Source organism: Carcharodon carcharias, chromosome 3 (assembly GCF_017639515.1).
Source record: "Carcharodon carcharias isolate sCarCar2 chromosome 3, sCarCar2.pri, whole genome shotgun sequence".
Lineage (NCBI taxonomy): Eukaryota > Metazoa > Chordata > Chondrichthyes > Lamniformes > Lamnidae > Carcharodon > Carcharodon carcharias.
In genome coordinates this window covers 48,507,591-48,529,083 of record NC_054469.1, presented here as the reverse complement: position 1 = coordinate 48,529,083, position 21,493 = coordinate 48,507,591, and the positions used below count along the sequence as shown (strand labels likewise).

Below are 21,493 nucleotides of genomic sequence, written 5' to 3'. Positions count from 1 at the left end.
AGTAAACACCTTGTCAAGCACCAGGAGAGAAATGGAAAGCAATGAAGGTGAACAAGGCAAAAGAGAGATACGGAAATCTTGTTGCAGAGACGAACAGAACTTCTTCAAGGAGGTAGGCATTTCTTGAAGAGCAGTGGCAGTCAATTAAACACAGTGATAAAAACAAAAAACTGCGGATGCTGGAAAACCAAAACAAAAACAGAATTACCTGGAAAAACTCAGCAGGTCTGGCAGCATCAGTGGAGAAGAAAAGAGCTGACGTTTCGAGTCCTCATGACCCTTCGACAGAACTAGGTGAATCCCAGGAAGGGTTGAAATATAAGCTGGTTTAAGGTGGTGGGGTGTGGCGGGGGGGGGGGGGGGGGGGGGGGAAGAGAGATTGTGGGGGGGCGGAGAGGGAGAGAAGTGGAGGGGGGTGGTGTGGTTGTAGGCAAAAGCAGTGATAGAAGCAGATCATCAAAAGATGTCACAGACAGCAGAAAAGAACACATAGGTGTTGAAGTTGGTGATATTATCTAAATGAATGTGCTAATTAAGAATGGATGGTAGGGCACTCAAGGTATAGCTCTAGTGGGGGTGGGGGGAGCATAAGAGATTTTAAAATATTTAAAAATAATGGAAATAGGAGGGAAAAAGAAAAATCTATATAATTTATTGGAAAAAAAACAAAAGGAAGGGGGAAGAAACAGAAGGGGGGTGGGGATGGAGGAGGGAGGTCAAGATCTAAAGTTGTTGAATTCAATATTCAGTCCGGAAGGCTGTAAAGTGCCTAGTCGGAAGATGAGGTGTTGTTCCTCCAGTTTGCATTGGGCTTCACTGGAACAATGCAGCAAACCAAGGACAGACATGTGGGCAAGAGAGCAGGGTGGAGTGTTGAAATGGCAAGCGACAGGGAGCTTTGGGTCATTCTTGCGGACAGACCGCAGGTGTCCTGCAAAGCGGTCGCCCAGTTTATGTTTGGTCTCTCCAATGTACAGGAGACCGCATTGGGAGCAACGAATGCAGTAGACTAAGTTGGGGGAAATGCAAGTGAAATGTTGCTTCACTTGAAAGGAGTGTTTGGGCCCTTGGACGGTGAGGAGAGAGGAAGTGAAGGGGCAGGTGTTACATCTTTTGCGTGGGCATGGGGTGGTGCCATAGGTGGGGGTTGGGGAGTAGGGGGTGATGGAGGAGTGGACCAGGGTATCCTGGAGGGAACGATCCCTACGGAATGCCGACAGTGGGGGTGAAGGGAAGATGTGTTTGGTAGTGGCATCATGCTGGAGTTGGCGGAAATGGCAGAGGATGATCCTTTGAATGCGGAGGCTGGTGGGGTGATAAGTGAGGACAAGGGGAACCCTATCATGTTTCTGGGAGGGAGAAGGCGTGAGGGCGGATGAGCGGGAGATGGGCCAGACACGGTTGAGGGCCCTGTCAACGACCGTGGGTGGAAAACCTCGGTTAAGGAAGAAGGAGGACATGTCAGAGGAACTGTTTTTGAAGGTAGCATCATTGGAACAGATGCGACGGAGGCGAAGGAACTGAGAGAATGGGATGGAATCCTTACAGGAAGTGGGGTGTGAGGAGCTGTAGTCAAGGTAGCTGTGGGAGTCGGTAGGCTTGTAATGGATATTGGTGGACAGTCTATCACCAGGGATTGAGACAGCGAGGTCAAGGAAGGCAAGTGTCAGAGATGGACCACGTGAAAATGATGGAGGGGTGGAGATTGGAGATTGTTTCCAAGTGGTTATGGTACTGGGTTTATAACCCCAAGATCAAGAGTTCAAATCTCACAATGGCAAAACTATGAAACGATATAACTTCATCTGAAACAGATGGAAACGGGTTTGTACTTGAAAGAGTGAAAGTCACTAATGTCAACTGAGAATGATTTTGCACAAGCAGGTACTGAGATCCTCAAATTAAAATGGCTGTACTTTTGCTCTATTTGCCATTTTCAGTTGGCAATAATTCCCATTCATTGAGTTAATTTCAAGGACTGACCTATAGAATACACGTTACACATTTAAGGCAAGATTACACTTGATAATTTAAAAATGAAGTCTCTAAACCACTTCCATTAAAGGATTCATACTGAGCAAATTGATCTCAGGTGTATCAGATAATTCAGTGAAATTTCAATACTTCTAGATTGGGCTGAACACAGGGCGCTGTGGGTAAGCTCATGAGAGTATGTTTTCATGAATGTGCCCTAAATAAGTTGTGGGAGCTGCTTATGCAATTTAACTTATGTACAAAAGAAAGTTTTATTTGGTATCAGTAAAACCATTCCCTCAACTTTACACTTAAAAGGTATATTCAAGCGCTTCATACAGCAAATTAGTCTGAAGTGCAATGACAGATGTTTGGCATATATTGAAATTTTTGATTCACCACATTAACTCATCCAGTCAACAAATAAATCACAAACAATTCACGAGTCACACGACATATGCATTAACACCAACTGAACAAGAATCAAAACTAACATTGAACTCAGGAGGTTCAACCTTTAAACTAGTTGTCTTTGTCAGGAAGGGAAATATTAAAATGATCCAACTCCTACATCTTTCCCTTTTAACTACTCAGTCAACTTTGACATCTTTCCTTTCTTTTTGTCGACTTCATCCCTCTCCTCTATTCATCCAAACATCACACAAATACATAGAAATTTCACACTAAATATATTTGGTACTGATGCCTCATGTGCAATATCACTGGAGATCAACTAGTATATAGAAAAATGGGCATGATCTAACACTGCTGAAAATAATAGACAACTATATGAAATAGCATAACTAGCTTTCTTATTTCCCAAATGCAAATTCTATAATTAAACTGGACATATTACAGGTTATAGAATTTAATGGAAAGAAATGACCTCAAATACTGGTACTGATGAATATGAATAGTTAGGAAGCACAGGCGAGAAGCTCAATAAGAAAATATAACAGAGATCCAACAGATAAAGCTTGCATGACTTAGCAAACACCACACAAATATATTGGATGTTTTTAAACTTCACATAAAACTCTAAACTTGGGAAACATTAGTTTAATACACAGCTCACAAGACCAAAGCAAAACCAACCAGAAAGGGAATAATACAGCTGATACAATAAATCAGTATGTCTACTGATATTTTAAAGATAGTGACAATTTAAGGACTAAAAATGCACAGATTAATGGACACACACAAACTTAAAATCACCACAGATGATTCCTAGCCTAGGTAACCACAAACAAAAAAAGTGAAATATAATGATTATATACATTTCAAATTAGTCAAAGTAATTTTGTAATTACTCTCAAATCATTCAATATAAACTTGAACACCAAATGTGCAAATCTTGCCACTTTTGACTGTTTGAACATTTTGAATATTTGTACTTTTACAACTGAACTGGTAAACTGACTGCTGATATTTTTGAGAATGGTGATCAAACTTCATCACTAATATTTATTGTAATAGAACCACAAACTCTAAGTATAGCAAAAAATTATGCATATTGGAGACTAATGGTTTGTTGAGAATTCATAATGCTTTAAGTTAACTTATGCTTGACACAGCAAATTCACGCAAGTGACCCCATTTACCACTTTTGCTTTCGATAGCAGTAACAGTAACATTTTGGGCAGGACATGACTATTGGTCATCTAACCTACTGTACCAGACCTTGCATCAGATATTCACCAGGAATTCTGTAAACATCACGGTATCCATGGACATCACTGATCACCTTCTGTCTTCTAAATCTTTCTACAAGAGCTTTCCTTGTGATACTTCCAACATTTCTCCAACTTTTTAATGCTTAAAAGGTCACAAAATCACTAATTTCCTGATCCTCAGGCACCACTTGCCCAGTCCAGCTTTCCATTGAACCCCTCTGAAATTCTTGAAGAATGTTTTGTTATTCTGCTTTATATTTTCCATTATGTTTCTCTCATATTACCTCTTTGCTTCTTACACATTTTTCAGAATGTAATTGCTTTAAAACCTTTCATAACATTTTAGTTCTCTCCTTGATTGGTTTCTGGGATAAATTGCCTGTAATGAAAAAAAAATCCCCTTAAAAGCACCCCCCCCTTTCCGTACCTATTCCTTGAAATAATTCTTCCCATTTTATCCCTTTCATACAGCATTTCCCCCTTCATAGTTTGGCTTCCTGACATCAATTTTCTTAATTACAACCTTAAAAATTAACTGTGATCACAAGACCCCAAAATGCTCAACTTGACTTACTGGCTCATTAGAATCAAGTAATTGCCTTCCCATGTGAATTCCTACAACTCCTGTTCAAGGAAAGATTTTTGTAGGACTAAACACATTCCCTTGTACTTTAAGTCTCAGCCATAGTCATGGGGAATTTTAATATTTCATAGGCTTCATGACTGATCTTATTAGTAGCAGAGAGCAGTACATACATCTTACATGGTGGCCTAGGCTTGGCCTAAATAGCCAAGTGGTTATGGTACTGGGTTTGTAACCCCAAGATCAAGAGTTCAAATCTCACAATGGCAAACTATGAAACAATGTAACTTCATCTGAAACAGATGGAAACGGGTTTGTATTCGAAAGAGTTACATGGTGGCCTGCAACATTTCTACCAATACCATTTCCCCCAAATTCACCCCAATACAATTGCCAATTTCCAGTCCCTTCCTCTCAACAATGCAGAAACCTTCCATATTTCACAAAGCAAGCATCACTTCCAGTCACATTTTTTATTCTTATATTGGAATGTGGGCTTCGCTGCCTAAGTCAGCATTTATTGCCCTTGAGAAGTGGTATGTTGCCTTCTTGAATTGCTGCAGTCCATGTGCTGTTGCAACACCAACAGTGCTGTTAAGAAGAGTGTTCCAGGATTTTGACCCAGCAATAGTGAAGGAACGATGACATGGTTCAAGTCAGGATGGTGTAAGGCTTGGGAGGGGGACATGCAGGTGGTGCTGTTGCCATGGATCTGTCCTTTTTTTTCCTAGGTGGAGGTCATAGGTGTGGAAGGTGCTGTCAAAGGAGCCTGAGTTGCTGCAGTGAATCTTGTAGATGGTATACACTGCTGCCACTGTGTGTTGGTGGTGGAGGCAGTGAATGCTTAAAGTGGTGGATGGGGTGCCAATCAGGTGGGCTGCTTTGACCTGCATGTTGTTCTTGAGTATTGGAGCTGCACTTACTAGTCAAATGGAGAGTATTGCATCACACTCCTGACTTGTGCCTTGTAGATGGTGGACAGGCTTTGGGGAGTCAGGAGTTACGCACCACAGGATTCTTAGCCTCTGACCTGTTCTTGTAGCCACAGTATTTAAATGGCTGGTCCAATTGAATTTCAGGTTTACAGTAACCCCAAAGATGATGTTTATCACAAAATAGCTAGGTTTGATCATGTGTTACAATGCTACAGTACTTCTTTTTTTACTTAGTCTTTCATAAAGTGTGGACATCCCTGGTAATGCCAGCATTTGTTGCCCCATCCCTAACTGCCTTTGAATTGAGTGGCTTGCTGAATAGCAGTTAAGAGTCAACCACATTGCTGTGGGTCTGGAGTAACATCTAGGTCAGACCAGATAACAACAGTATATTTTCTTCCCTAAAAGGAATCAGCGAACCAGATGGGTTTTTATAACAACTGATGATAGCTTCAGGGTTACCATTACTGAGACCAGCTTTCAATGTCAGATTTTTATTAAGTGAATTTAAATTCCACCAGCTGTCGTGGTGGAATTCGAACCTATGTCCCTAGAGCATTAGCCTGGCCCTCTGGATTACTAGTCTAGTGACATTATCACTGCATGTTTAAAGCTTCCAACGCTGCCATTTTTACTGTGCAAGTTTAAGCCAGTTGAGTAAGCCTGACTGCAATTCTCACTTTTCCTTTAATGTTCCTTTAGAACATTAAAACTAGTCACTGTGAAATCTCAAAGAAGAAAAAATGCTGGGAAATCTCAGATCAGGCAACATCTGTAGAGAGAAAGTGTGAAACCTCAGCAGAGCTGAGAGGTGGTAGGGCACAGGGTATTCTATAAAAGGTCAGCCCAATTTCCAATTAACACAAATTTAAAGATTTAAAAGGATACTCAAAATGATTTTTTTGGTACATTTAATTTTCAATCTTGGAAAGTTAAAACATTTATCTTTTGTACTTGCATGGCATTTTTTTAAAGCAACACAAGACAGCATGGTGTCCAAGGAAAAGTTAAAGTGTGTTTGAATTAAGCAAGGAAATATAACTTCATCCACCCAGGCCAGATCTGAAACTCTCCAATTCAGGATTGCAGCAACCAATTCACAGAACAAACCAGTGAATTTGTGTGTGTATAGATATTACATTTCACAAAACAGCCCCAAAAAAAAAAATAGAAGCCATTAATTTTTAGAAATTTTGCTGAATCTGACCATTAGATATTACACTAGTGGTGGTTTTGAGTTAAATGTAATCATGAAAATGACTGTAAAGATTCTCTTGCACATAATATTTGTGTAACAACATGTGCTGGCCCCCTCATGTGTAAAATAAACCTAGTAATGGGCCACCACAGTACTTACAATGTATGCCTCTTTGGAACAGAGGAAAGTTAGAGTAACAGAAGTATATTAAACTACCATCAGTAAACCATCTATCTATTCCTCAACCGTGGTTAGAGTATTCATGAGAATCTGGAAAATCAGCCAACTACCAGTACTCTAAAATAACAGCTGCAAATATCAATGCCACCTGAACTGAATTCACGAGACAACTGGGATAGTTAAGAGCTCCCAGTTGCTACGTAGCTGTGATGGCTGAGCGGTTAAGGCGTTGGACTTGAAATCCGATGGGGTTTCCCGCGCAGGTTCGAACCCTGCTCGCAGCGAATTTATTTATTGAATAAACAGGTCGATGTTGAGTAACTCTTTCCTGACCTCAAGGAAATTGGAAGATTGCCCCCAGTTGCTATGCCACTGACCATCCCAAAGAAACACTCCCATCTTCTGGTAGCTTTCTCTACTTCACAGTCTCAAAGGAATCCCATGTCCAAGAGGATAGGAGTTGATAAATAGGAGTTTGATCCATTCATTTCCACAATAAAATTCACACAATGAAGTTCCTGCATCAAGATAATCCTCCAGAAGTGTCAGACAAGTTTGATTTACTGTGCCTTATCTGAAGCTTAATCAATACAACTATGCTTGGTGCTAATTATTTTCCATCAAAGGTGGCAATTACAAAGATGCTGTGGTCCCATACCTCATGATAATGTGTCACTAAATTACTGTTTTCAAGCAGGACTTCAGTTTTGAGCAATTATTTATCCCTTAGTGAAAAAAGGAGTTTCCCTTAAAAAAAGGGAATGACTTTAAAAAGCTTCTAGACTTCCTGCCACTGGTGCAAGCACTTCCTGCAGGCTTGCTAAGGACATGTGTGAAGAATGATCTGCATAGAGGTGCAAATTTTGATTGTTACTGTCTGCTGCTTTTGTTCATTTTTTGTTACACGCTGTTGAATTTAATTTTGATATTGAGACAGCTCTGGCTTCATTACTGGCCATTGCATACATTGGGCACATCGTGTCTGCAGGAATGGGCCTTCTACAAGCAGTATGGACTGCCAAACGTAGAAAACAGGTTATTACCCCAAGCAGAATTCGGGCTAACTACTGGCAGTGAATATATTTATTATTTTAACCATCTGGCCGATCTTAATTATGAAAATTAACTTTGTTGGGTAGTGAAATGTTTTGATTCTTATGTGTCTTCCCTTCTAAATTTAAGATAATGAATTGTACCATAAGCATGCTATGGCCTCCATCCTTGAGGTATGGGTAATGTTCAGATATGTCGACTTCATTGCATACATGCAATATTTAAGTCAACAAGACAGCCCACTAAAAAAGATGACTGATATCCAACTTATTAAACTGTAAAAATTTTTCAGTAATGTACCACAAATGTATCTCCCCCCGACCAAGATCAAAAATCTGTATAACACAGTCTTGAAGATTCAATGACCTAGCCTCCATTGCTCTCATGGGAAGAGAATTCCAAAGACTAACAACTATCAGAAGAACAAAAGCAGAAATACCTGGAAAAACTCAGGTCTGGCAGCATCAGCAGAGAAGAACAAAGTTGACGTTTCGAGTCCTAATGACCCTTCAACAGAACTAAGTAAAAACAGGAGGGGTGAAATATTTCTCCCTCCACCCCCCATCTTAAACCAGCTTATATTTCACCCCTCTCCTATTTTTACTTAGTTCTGTTGAAGGGTCATGAGGTGTTGAAATGTCAACTTTGTTCTTCTCCGCGAATGCTGCTAGACCTGCTGAGTTTTTCCAGGTATTTCTGTTTTTGTTTTGGATTTCCAGCATCTGCAGTTTTTTATTTTTAACTCTCAGAAGAAATTCCTCCTCCTCTCCATCTTAAATGGAGGCCCCTTATTTTTAAACTGTGTCCCCTAGTTCTAGATTCCCCATTAGGGGAAACATCCTCTCACCATTTACTTTGCCAAGCCTCCTCAGAATCTTATCTGTTCCAATAGTGTCCTTCTTTAATACCTGGGAATCACTTTCCACATAGTTCAGAAAAGCGTTCAATGATTATTCAAACTAACCAGTCCTTCTCACACTCATTCAGCATGGTTGCATTCTCGAGTAACATTTGCTATCTTTAGCAATATATATCCCCTTATGCTTATCTTTACCAACAAGCTAGCTGTTCTTACAAAGGCTCAATAAATTTTAGAATCATATTTTAAGTTAAAATAAAACAGTACATGGGAAGAAAAAACAAATCTGCATTCCAATAAATGAAGCTCTGAAATCATAATGGTGGATTTTTTTTAGGAGAAAGTCATTTTCACTGCAAACTTCAAAACCTACCAAAGAATGTCGTCATTCAGATTTTCATGGTTCCGAAAGGTTGAGAAAGCGAGTTCCTCTCAGAAAATTAAACATTTAATTACCATTTATATTTTTGTAAAGGAATCAAGTAGCCAAAAAATAAAGCACTCTAGAATAACAGGAAAAATTTCGGCTTCATGTTTATCCAATATCTTCATATACACAAACCTTTTTAATGTGCTGTCACAAAGGTTACGTTCAAACTTGCACACAGTGACAGTCAATTTATATGATTTTATTAGCATCTTCTGAAGTATACTAAAAGAAAGACTTTGCAAACAGCTGTATGTAAGTCAGTCATTGATTTCTCAAAATGATGAAATATTACATGCCTGAATTGCAATGCAGTCACATTTTTATTGCCTAAATTACTGTTTGAGTAATCACAGCACATACCACTATTCTGTGTTGAACCAGTGCCACTGCTTTTGCTGGAGACAGAGGTACTACATGGCTGGGTCCCAGGTTGTGCTGTAACGATTCGATTTACACCCCGATACAGCTTTCGGGAGAAGAGTTCATCACCATCATTGTCCTGAAGAGTTGGTGATCGGGGTCTGAAATGTCGCCACCGACATGCCTTAATGTTTGCAAGAATCTGAGTGAGGTCTCTAGAGGGGCGATCCGAGGTATTTATTCGTGAGGTATTGGCAAATTCATTAAATGGAGAATGGGGTGGGGAAGAGAGCATCTCAGGATCCAACTGATGAAGAACATCATCATTTTCCGTGTGCGCTCGGTCCAACAAAATTCTACAGAAGAGGAAATGAGAGAATCTGTGAACTTCAGGTATTGGTAGTGAATCTGAATTCAGTACATGATTCATTACATGGATTCTACCAAAAGTGAGCAAATACTTATACAAACACCACTGACATAGTTTCTTAAAATGAAGAAAAGTAAGTTGTTAAAGCAATAAAATTATACCACAGATATAAAATTATCTTAATATTTAGGAATCAATGCAAAATTACTCAGTTCTACTTTAATAATGTTGAATTTAGAAATAACTGTCTCTTTCTTCATTTGTTTAAATAGAATTGCTTTGCTAATGACATGCCCTGCCAATGAATCTGACTTAAGACTAATAAATGTTACAGGTGCTGGACTTTACTCTCCATTAGAAAATACTGTTAATGACATTGCAATGTTCTCTACTACTGATAAAATGGTCAAATCAAATCACAGTATTAACTGCTGCACATGACAGTCCACTCTCCTACAAGTTACATATCATGATGTTGTATGTGCAAAAGCCAAGACTCTCTCACTTTCATTATTCCCCTACAACCAATAGTTAATTTATCTATTTTGTTATCTCAACGCATTGTGATAGTGACAAAAGCTGCACTGAAAAACAACTGAACATAGAGTCCGATGGTTACCGGAAATCAGATCATTTTATTATTTATCACTTATCTACAGCATATTAAGATCTCAACAGAGTTTTAAATAGTAATAGATTTCAGCATAAAACCTTTAGAAAGAGCATCTTTCTGTAAAGCACATTTAAGATTTTTGTAACTGGAAGTTCCTCAGCAGTTTAAAATAATCAACTAGCTTTACTGACCTTCCACCTCGTCCAACACGCCTTCGTGCAAAACCAATACACCTCCTGGGGACAGTCAGTGTGGTGAGGCAGTATCTGTAGCGAATATCTCCTAACCCTCCCTCTTCTGGGCTACACCATGGCCAGTTCCCCGTTTGGTCCAAGCGAGGCTGAAAGAAAGAACAAAAATTTACTTAACTCACCCAAGTGAACCAAAAAATAATTATATATAATTCCTCCTTTCAACTGATTATTCAAGTTAGAATTGCATTTACAATGAATACAGAGCTTGCTTTAACCATTTATAATACACAAGTAATTTATATAGCTCATGTAAAAATATTAGAAGTTTTCTATTTCAATACCCTATACCATGCTTTGGTCTGTGTGAATATATTTCAAAATACAATAATAAATCTTCCAATCACACAAGAGAGGATGGAAAGGGATTGATGTTTAAATCTATTTCAAGTTCAGGGGGCTTTTATTCCAAACTTCCTTCCAAATAACAGCTTGCATTTATATAATGCATTGATAGAGTAAAATGTCCAAAATCTCATTAATGGCATAGCCCTCCCAATGCTTGAACATAATTGCTGATCTCAAAATGTAAGTCAGCTGCAAAGAAATACAACCACTTAGAATGCGTTACAAAATATGAATATATGCTAAAGAGTCGCTGCACTCAACTTACTACCCACTGGTTTGTTTGTTTTCACATGCCTGTGCGTGACTGCAGTTGTGGAAGGTCAACCAGGATAAAGACATTTCTTTCAGAGCTTTTTAAGAAAAAAAAATCATACTTAGCCCTGATTTGATGTCCTATAACAAAGGAAACAAACTCACTACTCCTAAACATTGTTGTTTAATATTTTCATTTGCAGAAAATTTCCATTTGATTAACATGTGTGCAGGATGGTGAGGATTAAAAACAACAAATTCTGGCTTCTTTTGACATCCATCACTCTTGTTTTAACAACATTGTGCTGTAGAAAATTGTGTACACTGGGAGTTTTGGCCTACAACTAGCTGAGCCTTTTCATAGAATTGTACAGCACAAAAGGAGGCTGTTCAATTAATTATGTCTGTGCCACATGCCTGCTCTTTCCCCATAGTGCTATAAATTTGAAAGCAGACTTCTGTATTATCTGTAAATGCAGCAGTGAAACTTTTCTTTTTCAATTAATCTTTTGAAGGAACAGTGCGATTGCTTTGGCAATCCTCTTGCAGCTTTCTCAAACATACATAAGCAGTCCTTGGTAAATACTGCTACAAGCAGAGTCCTGAGGTCAACAGGGAACCTAGGTTGGTTGCCTAAAATAATCACAATATGATTGGATTGCTTTTGCGCTACCTGCCCATCTTTGAATTGATTTCAAAATTCACAATTGGTTATTTTCATCCTGCTTAATGATTGGTATGCTCCTTACTTGTTCAATTGTAGTTTATAGCCATTTTATGAATTGCAATGTTAGTTAAGCACATAAAAATTTGTACAAGACGTATGGGTGATGGGAAAAGCTTTTTTAAATTCATTTACGGGATGCAGGTGTCATTGGCTAGGCCAGCATTTATTGCCCACGAGAAGGTGATGGTGAGCTGCCTTCTTGAACCACTGGTAGCTGTTCGATACAACTGAGTGGCTTGCTAGGCCATTTCAGAGGGCAGTTAAGAGTCAGCCACGTTGCCCTGGGTCTGGAGCCACATGTTGACCAGACTAGATATGGACAGCAGATTTCCTTTCCTGAAAGGACAGATCGGCTTTTATGACAATAAGTTCATGGTCATCATTAGAATTTAATTCCAGATTTTTTTTTATTGAATTCAAATTCGATCATCTACCGTGATGGAATTTGAACCCAGGTTCGAAACCTGCACTGGATGTAACACTTCGGCAGATTCTCCTCTCTTTATAGGTTTACATGGAATACAGCTTTCCATAGAAAATGAGCAATTCACAATCATTGTCCAAATGTGAAGGAATCTTCAATTTTGTGAAAGTGACAATTCAACATTTTAAAAAACGTTGGGGGGGGGGGGGGTGCGCGTGCGGTTGAGGAGGACGAAGCTTAAAAGGAAAACACAGTTGAAGCCTAATGCCTGCAAAAGTTCAGTGGCAGCACTCCCATGAGTCAGATTGCAGGTTGAATGAAGTATTATGGCATTACTCAAACACAATCTAAGGTAACAGCATTATGAACCTCACGGTCCTTTAGGCTGTAAACTAACTGAGACTCTGTCTGTTCAGCTGCACGTAAAAGATCCTCTGGCACATTTCAAAATACAGCGTGGATGCATCTGGTTTTGTGGCTAACATTTATTCTGCCACCAGTATCAGTAAAACAGATTGATTGGTCATTTATTAATTTGTTGCTTGACTGGTTGCCACGTCTGCTTATATAACACTTACTACACCTCAAAAGTCTGCTGGCTGTGAAGCCAACTTTGGGACATCCTGAGGACTTGCAACACACTACATAAATGCAAGTGCTTCCTTCTGTATCATTGTTTAACATAAAATTTTAATCTGCATTACCTTCAGATTAAAAAACTTCCAAAGCCCACAACTCATACAGAAATATGGTACAGATTTCCCTAACAGGCTCAGTCTATTGAAGACTGAATATGCAAATGAATAAGTAGACGGCCACTTGGCCCCTCAAGCCTGCACTGACATTCAATAAGATCAGGGCTGATCTGATTGTAATCTCAATTCCACATTCCCACCTGCCCCCAATAGCCTTTCGCCCCCTTGATCATCAAGAATCTATCTAGCTCTGCCTCAAAATATTCAAAGACTCTGCTTCCACCACCTTTTGAGGAAGTTCCAGACTCAATACCCCAAGAGAAAAAATTCTCCTCATTTCTGTCTGAAATGGGTGATCCCTAATTATCCTACAAGAGGAAACATCCTTTCCACATCCAAGTTGTCAAGGTCCCTCAGAATCTTATGTTTCAATCAAGTCACCTCTTACTCTTCTAAACTCCAGCAGTTACAAACCTGCTGGTCCAATCTTTCCTCATAAAAACAACCCTACCATCCAAGGTTTTGATTTAGTAAACCTACTCTGAACTGCTTCCAAAGCATTTACATCCTTCCTTAAATAAGGAGACTATCACTGTACACAGTACTCCAGTCTCACCAATGCCTTTATAACTGAAGCATAACCTCCCTACTCTAATTCAATTCCCGCTATAAACAATAACATTCTATGAGCTTTCCTAATTACTTGCTGCACCTGCATAACAACCTTTTGTGATTCATGCACTAGGACATCAACATCCCTCTACATTGCAGAGCTCTGCAATCTCTCACCATTTAGATAATATGCACCATTTTTATTCTTCCTGCCAAAATGAATGATTTCATATTTGCCCACATTATGCTCCACTCCATTTGCCAGATATTTGCCCACTCAGCCTATAACCCTTTGTAGCCACCTTATGCCGTCTTCACTTACTTTCCTACTTATCTTTGTATAATTCTCAAATTTAGCAACTATAACTTCGGCCCCTTATCCAAGTCATTTATAGAAATTATAAAAAGTTGAGGCCCCAGCACTGATCCCTGTGGCACACCACTCGTTACATCTTGCTAACCAGAAAATTACCCATTTATGCCTACCCGCTGTTTCCTGTTAGCTAGCCAATCTTCTATCCATGCGAATATGTCACCCCCTACACCATGAGTTTATTTTCCACAATAACCTTATCAAATGCCTTCTGGAAATCCAAGTACCGTACATCCACCAGTTTTCCTTTATCCACGGCACATGTTGACTCTGCCTGATTACCCTGAATTTATCTAAGTGCCCTGCCATAATTGCTTTAATAATGTCCTCTAAAGTTTTCCCTGACAGGTGTTAAGATAACTGACCTGTAGTTCCTTGCTTTCCATCTCCCTCCTTCTTTGAATAAAGGAGTTACATTTGCTATTTTGCAATCCAAAGGAGCCTTCCCCGAATCTAGGGAATCTAGGCAACTTAAATGTGTAAAGCTTGGCAGACGTCGGGAAAATTAGCTGAACAAATACTTAAGATCAAGTAAATTTTATTAAACTATTTAAAAGAAGATTTGTTAGCATTTGAAAGACTAATGTACAAAGCGGATCACATAAGGCTATCTGATCTGTGTTAACCAATTTGCCTGGTTTACCTGTTCCCAACAGACATACCAGATCACATTAGATCAGGTTACTTTCACTTTCGACAGCAATTAAAGCACAAAGAACAGACAAAATACCAAATGATAGAAATTTAATCGCTTTGTTATTTCTACTTGTTTCCTGTGCATCACATTTTACGTTGTGCTCAGCTATATAGGAGAATATGCAATAAAGATGAGCTTTGCAATGCCCACATCTGGACAAATCTACACCACAATAACCCAAATGTAATAAAGATTGCTTGATTGTGGTAAGTTAGCATCAGCACAATTGAAACCAATTTTTGGAGAGGAGTGTATACAAAACTTGCTGCATGCCCAATTGGATTTGTTCAACAATCCAGCCTAGAATCAGTAGAATAGTACTACTAACTGCTCTCTGGAATAAATGAAAAATAACGTACTATGGTACTGAAGCAATTTAAAGATTAAACAGGCCACAAAATGCCAACAGAAAGTTAAAGGAAGTTTAAACTACATGTTGTAATTGCAAACATAACCACAAATATGTGACATGATTATGATTCAAACTAAGACAACATGGAATTACCTTTAAACAAAGATCTACCTTTGAAAGCATCTAATTTTTTGGCACTTACAGAATAGTACTGACATCCTGCTTTCCTTCGAAAAGCAAAAGGACCATCTGGATCATTCTCTTCCTCTGCTTCTGAGGATGCAGAATGGACCTTCAGCAAAAGAAAGACAGTGTAAGGTTGAAATTTCTTTTCAAAGGTTCACCAAGAGTGTGACCATCTACTTCCCTGCAAAGTTGTGATGGTTTACTGAGGCCCTTTGTCAAGACTGCCTCTGGTCAGCTCTTAACTACTTAATACACCATTTTCAGGTGCCTCCTATTGTGCCCCACAGATATGCTTTGGACTAATAAGCCCAGGCTATGAAATAGTATAGTTTTAACTGCCTCAGTTTCACATGCAGCCCTGGCTTGCCTGTGAATATATCCCACTGTTGCCATCTGACACTCGAGAACTGTGGTTTGCCACTGACCAATATTCTTCTTGACCTCCCCAATCTCCCACAATGCTCAATATTTTATCATATTGAAGTTGTCGTAGATTTATCAATACTTTCAGAAGCCTTTTTGTCTCCCCCCTCATGTACAGATTTTCTGCCCTCCCCACATTTTCTGACTTCTACCCTTCCTCTTCCCTTAGCCCCATCTCCTTTGTCCTCTATCCTTCCCCACTCTTTTCTCTACCCCATCTCAATTGCCACTACGCCCAGCTTTAGTAATGCAAGTTTACGATACAAGTCATTTTCTTCTTAGCTTCAGCTCCATTCTAACATCAATCCTTTTCCCTGCCCCACACCTCCAGGACCTCAGACTCTGCGCTGCCTTACTATGATGCATCCTCTTTCTTCAACGTGCCCATAATTAAACCCTTTTGACCATCTCTCTAACTAAGCTTTACTTTCCTTCTCAGCCTCTAACTCTACCCTTCACCTCCCGAGACTAACACTGTTCTACACTTTCCCAGCCTCTAACCTTGACCTGAACTTCTACACTGCCCTCTAACCCCAATTTGTATTCTACTTTCCTTCTTGCCACGTACTCCTTGCAACTCTCATCTACCTTCCCCTATAGTCCATGATCAAGCCATCATCCACCCGACACTGAAACTTTCTTTCACCCCTCCACATACTAACAGCTCCACGTTGCAACCCTTCTGATTCAGACCTGCTTAAACTATAGACTGAATGTGATCTCTGTTCCTTCACCAGAGATTGATAATATTTTTAAAATCCTTAGTCTCCATTCAATTTGTATCCAGATTTATACTGGATACTGGCTATGTAAACTTGACAATTAATAATTACCTTCCCACCAATGGGTGGACTGCCATACCACCACTGGTGGGAAGATTCAATTATAGTCTAATTTTTCTTAGGACAGTAACCTTTATAAGTTTAGACACAAGAACTTGTAAAAATAAGGACAAAATGTACAACGTTAAAATGGGTATTGAGTTACATATGCGTGTCACTTACATTGAGATATTTAGTTTGTCACTGAACTAGGTACTGAAATTGCCCTCTGATTAATTTCATTAAGCATGATACAGACCTGTGAGAAAGGCTCTTCATCAGAGCTGGGAAAGTCATACTGGTTAATGTCCTTCGCATTAAAGACTGGCAGTGCAGCAGGGCTTGTTTGCTGAGGTGCAGCAGCAGTTGGTTGTAAGACTTTGTGTTTTTTCTTCTCATACTTTCTCTTGGGTCGTATAATCTCCACATTCTCTTGCTACAAAATTAGCATTAGAAGAAAGATTGATAAACAACATTGCAATTGCGACTGTAAGATGATTGTTATTAACAGTATTTACTCAGCCATGTAAATGTACCAAAGACATTTTGAATTATTCTTCAAATGTATGTATATATGTACAGACATGCTAAATAACTTGCAAATGAAATAAACAAATAATCAGTGAACACAAGAAATAGGAGCCGGAATTTGGCCATTTTGCCCTTCGTGCCTGCAGTGATTCAAATTTTTTTAAAAAGAAATCTTGCATCTCTGCTAAGTTAGTAAACAGACCGAAAACCAACTGATTGATTGCAAACTACTTTGCTCTTAAATCTATTAATTTTCAATGCTAGATTTAGCCACATCACAACATAAAATTTTTATCACTGTTCTGAACTAGACTACATTAACAGATGGCAATAGAATCCAATGGAGAGGATCTTAAGTGCACTACTTGCCTTTTTCAAAGAATGTTACCCTGACCTGTACTACTAAACATTATATTTGTTAGGTTAAGTGATTAAGTTCTCACCTTATTAACTTTAAATTCTTTAAACTCCATAAACTCTTGATGTTTAAACTGATTGCTATTAGATATTGGAATGATGGGCACAGTGTAGGTAGGTTTCACATGCTGCCGCTGTGCCATGACCTCAGATAAAATCTCGCCACTGAAGTCACCCAGACTGTGCCTAAGACGGTAAAGAACATAATTTCAGTCAAATTACTCTTACAGATCACAGTAGTCAAGTACTTATTGTGGTCGAGGATACAAAACAATGTAAAGCATAACATCAGTGTTATAACAAATTTGTATCAATTAATTTGCATTGTGTCCACCTAGATAAACTGAACTAATAAAAGGCAACTTTGTCAGCAAGAGGCAAGTAAACTTCAAACCTTTTCTGGGAGTGAAGACATGGAAAAAAAAAGTTACAAAAGACAGCAAGGCAGAAAATGCTTTAAAGCATTATAAATTCTACATACCCCTTTTACCATTCACCCAGAAATTAACTTTTAGATTGCTCCATATATTATTCTTAACAGGTTACCCTGTTCACTTGTTGAGAATATAGATGTGGCACTTTAACAAAGTATCAGAATTATGTTTATAATAATGCTGAAATTTTATATGAACAGATAATTGGAATGGATGTCCAGTGAGATAGAACACAAATGAATATAGTCAGCAAAACACATTAACAGTTGCAAATGAGGCCAACCCTCAATTTCATCTCTGATCAGCATTTTGCAATTGGTCTATGGTCATGATGGTTAGGTGGATGCAACTGGCCATGCGGTTACAATTCCCATTATGCTGCTCTGAAGCCAGACAACCAACTCCATCCCAGAGGTTCTTACTTCCTTTTACTTAGGATATGTAGATTCAACTTTACATGGAGGTAGGAGAAAGAGTTAGAAGCGTAAAGAAAGTGGTAGAGGAAGATGGAGGGAAGGAGAGAGAAAAAAAAGAGGATAGATACAGAAACTGAGATTAGTTGCAAAAGAGAAGGACAGAAAGCAAGAAGGTAGATGGCTAGCACATCATTTTACAGGATGTCCAACCAAAATTAAATTTTTTTTGTGAGCAGTACCAGGAGAGATCAGTTATAGAAACTTGTGTTAATAGCAAAAACAGAAATGTAACTGAGGGCGAGTGATATGACAGAAGCATTCCAACATTTTCAGTATACTACCAAAACAGGAAAAAACCCTTTGCATTTGAATTCTCCCTCTGTAAATTACCATGTACATCTTATAGATTTAAGCTACATTAAAAAACTTGCACAAATAAATTTAAGGCGGATTAGTCAAATACCTTCATCTCATCAATTTAACCAGCAATATGCAAGCTAGTTTGAAAGATCTTCACATTATGCCATTTCTAAGAAATTAATGTATAAAAGAATACGATATAGAACACTATGTATATACCTTTTCTCTACAATTTCCAATGTTAGATGCAGCAGCTCTCTTTTGCTTTTCTCTCTGCGTTTTATCATCTCCAAGATGGTTACAGCTCGACTGAGATCTCTTCGCAACTTCAGCATCTTTTCATATGAAGCTTCATCATTTTTTCGATTCTGTAGGAAATGAAATAGCCATTTAGCTCATTGCTTCATTAGAGACAAGAACAAAAATAACATTAACTATATGAACATATGAATTAGGAGGCGGCCATTTGGCCCCTCAAGCCTGCTCCACCACTTGATAAGATCATGGCTGACCTGATTGTGGCATCTGCTTTCCCGTCTACCCCCATATCCTTCCACCCCCCTGCAAGTCAAGAATTCATCCAACTCGGCCTTAAAAATATTCAATTATAGTCATCTGTGTCAACTTGTGAACGAGAAACAGAATCACATTACATATAGCGATACGAGATAACTGTTAGGAAACATTTGTGGCGAAACATAAATATTGACTAATATACCATCAATCCACTTAACAGTTATTGGTTGGGGTTTTACAAACTTTGACTAATTTGCCCATATAAATACATCTCTACTTCAGTTGTGCATGCATCTACATATCCAAGTTTTGCTTGAAGAAATCATGTAACTAAGGAAAATGAAAAGCAACTCAAGTTGCAATACTTTAATAATTCTCAAAATAGGAGGGAAAAAAGTCATTAGGTGTTGATATTGGCTGTTCTTGCACTTCTTGTGGTCAAATGAAGAGATCAGAGTGTGTCATGGAAAGGTGGGCCACCAAACCTATAGAATACATTATATTAAAAAAGCTTCCTCCCCAGTTAACAATACGTAAAAAATTACTTATAACCCTATGACCATTTTCTCAAAGACCAGAACATTAGGAGATTTAAAGCCAATTCCTTCAATCCAAAATGCATTCCTCCATGCATCCCATTACCAGATCTCAGTTCCACAGGCATTTTCCCTCTTTACCACAGAGGGTCTTTTCATGCCAAGAGGTATCCAATAGCAAGACAATGTAGAATTTATAAAGATATAAAAATGCTCATGAAAATTTAAAGGAAAAGCTAGCTGCAGCACCCTAGGCTTCAAAGCCACCAAAGCTAGCTAATTACTATTTTAACAGAAATAAACCACCTAGCTCTAGTTTGCAGGCAATTCCTCTAGTTCTAGAATTCAGCACTCACCATTTCCTTGTACATTCCAAGGCTTTTCTTTAAAAGGTGGAAAATCACTGGAGAGCCCCCAAAAGATATGGGCCTTGCAGTCATTCTCCCTAGCTTTGCATTGCTTTCTACGTGTATGTGCAAGCAGAGAGTTTGACACAATAGCACCAAAATGCTGATTATATTTATTAAATGACTAACATTTTAAACACAAGAAATAGGAGCAGCCAATCATATGGCTTTTGATCCTGATCTTCTATTCAATACGATCATGGCTGATATTCTACCTCATTTCACTTTCCTTTCTGATCCCCATATCATTTGATATTCTTGGGAGTCCAAAAGTTTATCAAACTCAAAAGCTGTAAGTTATTAGTTAAAAGTTAACATTTACATTATGCCATTTACAGTTCTACCAAAGCCAGTGCCAAGAAAGTGGTGAGGTCGCATTTGACAAATTCGAATCAGAGATTTCAAATGATTGTACAGATTGATCTACTGATCAATTCAAATGTAAATAATTTTGCATCAACGTAAAATGCATACTATGCACGTGCCTCTGCTTAAGAAAACATCAATATGTAGCCATGCTGAATCATAATTGGGATCATAGACTATTTTTAAAAATTTTTAAAAAAGGGAATTAGACTGCCATCTGAAAAGGAAGAATGTGCAGGGTTACAGGGAGAAGTGGCGAGAATGGCACAAAGCAAATTGCTCTTACAGAGAGCTGGTGCAGAGGCACCAGGCTGAATGGCCTCCTTCTGCACTGTAACAATTCTACGATCGAGAACTTTGAGCTTTGATTTTCTTCTACAACTCATTTAGTATTATGTTTTAAATCAATATATTGTATAAAAGATAACTGATGCTTTTAAGCTTAAGCTCCAAATTACAAATACTGTAATAGTGGTGCAATAAAATGAGTTTTTTTTGCTCTACTTTTATTAAAGTAAGTGCATTTCATTAACATGTATAAATAAATAATTTTAAAAATAAAACGACAGCTATTAATATTAATTTATGCACCAAGAATTTTGAAACCTAAAAACTTATTACACCATTTATTAAAAGGAATTTTGCTATATCTCATGCAACTGTGCTTACATTGTTTCATATGCTCATAGCTGAAACTTCAGCTTATCAATATATTTCCCACAACAACATTTCAGATCAAAGATAAGATAAATGGATCTTTAAAAACTACAGAATTTTCTAAAGTGATTACTAGGTGCCAGATTGATGGCACAGATTCTAACTGGCATATATGCATGGTATCAAACAAACCTTTCTGGTCTGCATCTTTTCAGTTCTTCTCCTGAAGGCAACATAAGGATCGTTGGTACTGGAGCCATCCCGCTTTTCCTGTTTTACAGTTGGGATAAGTGAACAACCTCTACAGTTTTTCCTTTTTCGTATCCAATACTCATACACTTCCCAGATGAGGTCATCATCTTCCTTCAACAGCAACTTTGCCTCCTGTAGAGTTACCAGCTAACAAAACAAATCAAAATTCCTGTTAAAATAGTGGCTGAATTTACACACTGCACTTTATGCAC

At 38.4% G+C, this 21,493-nt stretch overlaps 1 protein-coding gene and 1 non-coding gene across 4 annotated transcripts in view; one reads left to right on the top strand and one right to left on the bottom strand.

The window, feature by feature from the left end:
- The window catches only part of LOC121275970 (enhancer of polycomb homolog 1-like), a 228,400-nt gene that overhangs the window by 25,671 nt on the left and 181,236 nt on the right, over positions 1-21,493 (bottom strand). For all 3 annotated transcript variants that reach the window (XR_005942608.1, XM_041183909.1, XM_041183907.1), the window contains 7 exons: positions 21,222-21,428; positions 18,767-18,915; positions 17,364-17,523; positions 16,649-16,825; positions 15,162-15,251; positions 10,420-10,568; positions 9,246-9,601 (listed from right to left, as the gene is read on the bottom strand). Coding sequence is in view for 2 of the 3 variants with exons in the window: in XM_041183909.1 (XP_041039843.1) it covers positions 9,246-9,601; positions 10,420-10,568; positions 15,162-15,251; positions 16,649-16,825; positions 17,364-17,523; positions 18,767-18,915; positions 21,222-21,428 (1,288 nt within the window). In the remaining variant the exon portion in view is untranslated. The remainder of the gene's footprint in view (positions 1-9,245; positions 9,602-10,419; positions 10,569-15,161; positions 15,252-16,648; positions 16,826-17,363; positions 17,524-18,766; positions 18,916-21,221; positions 21,429-21,493) is intronic.
- Positions 6,747-6,827, top strand: trnas-uga. Its single transcript has one exon. It is a non-coding gene; the product is annotated as a tRNA-Ser (tRNA).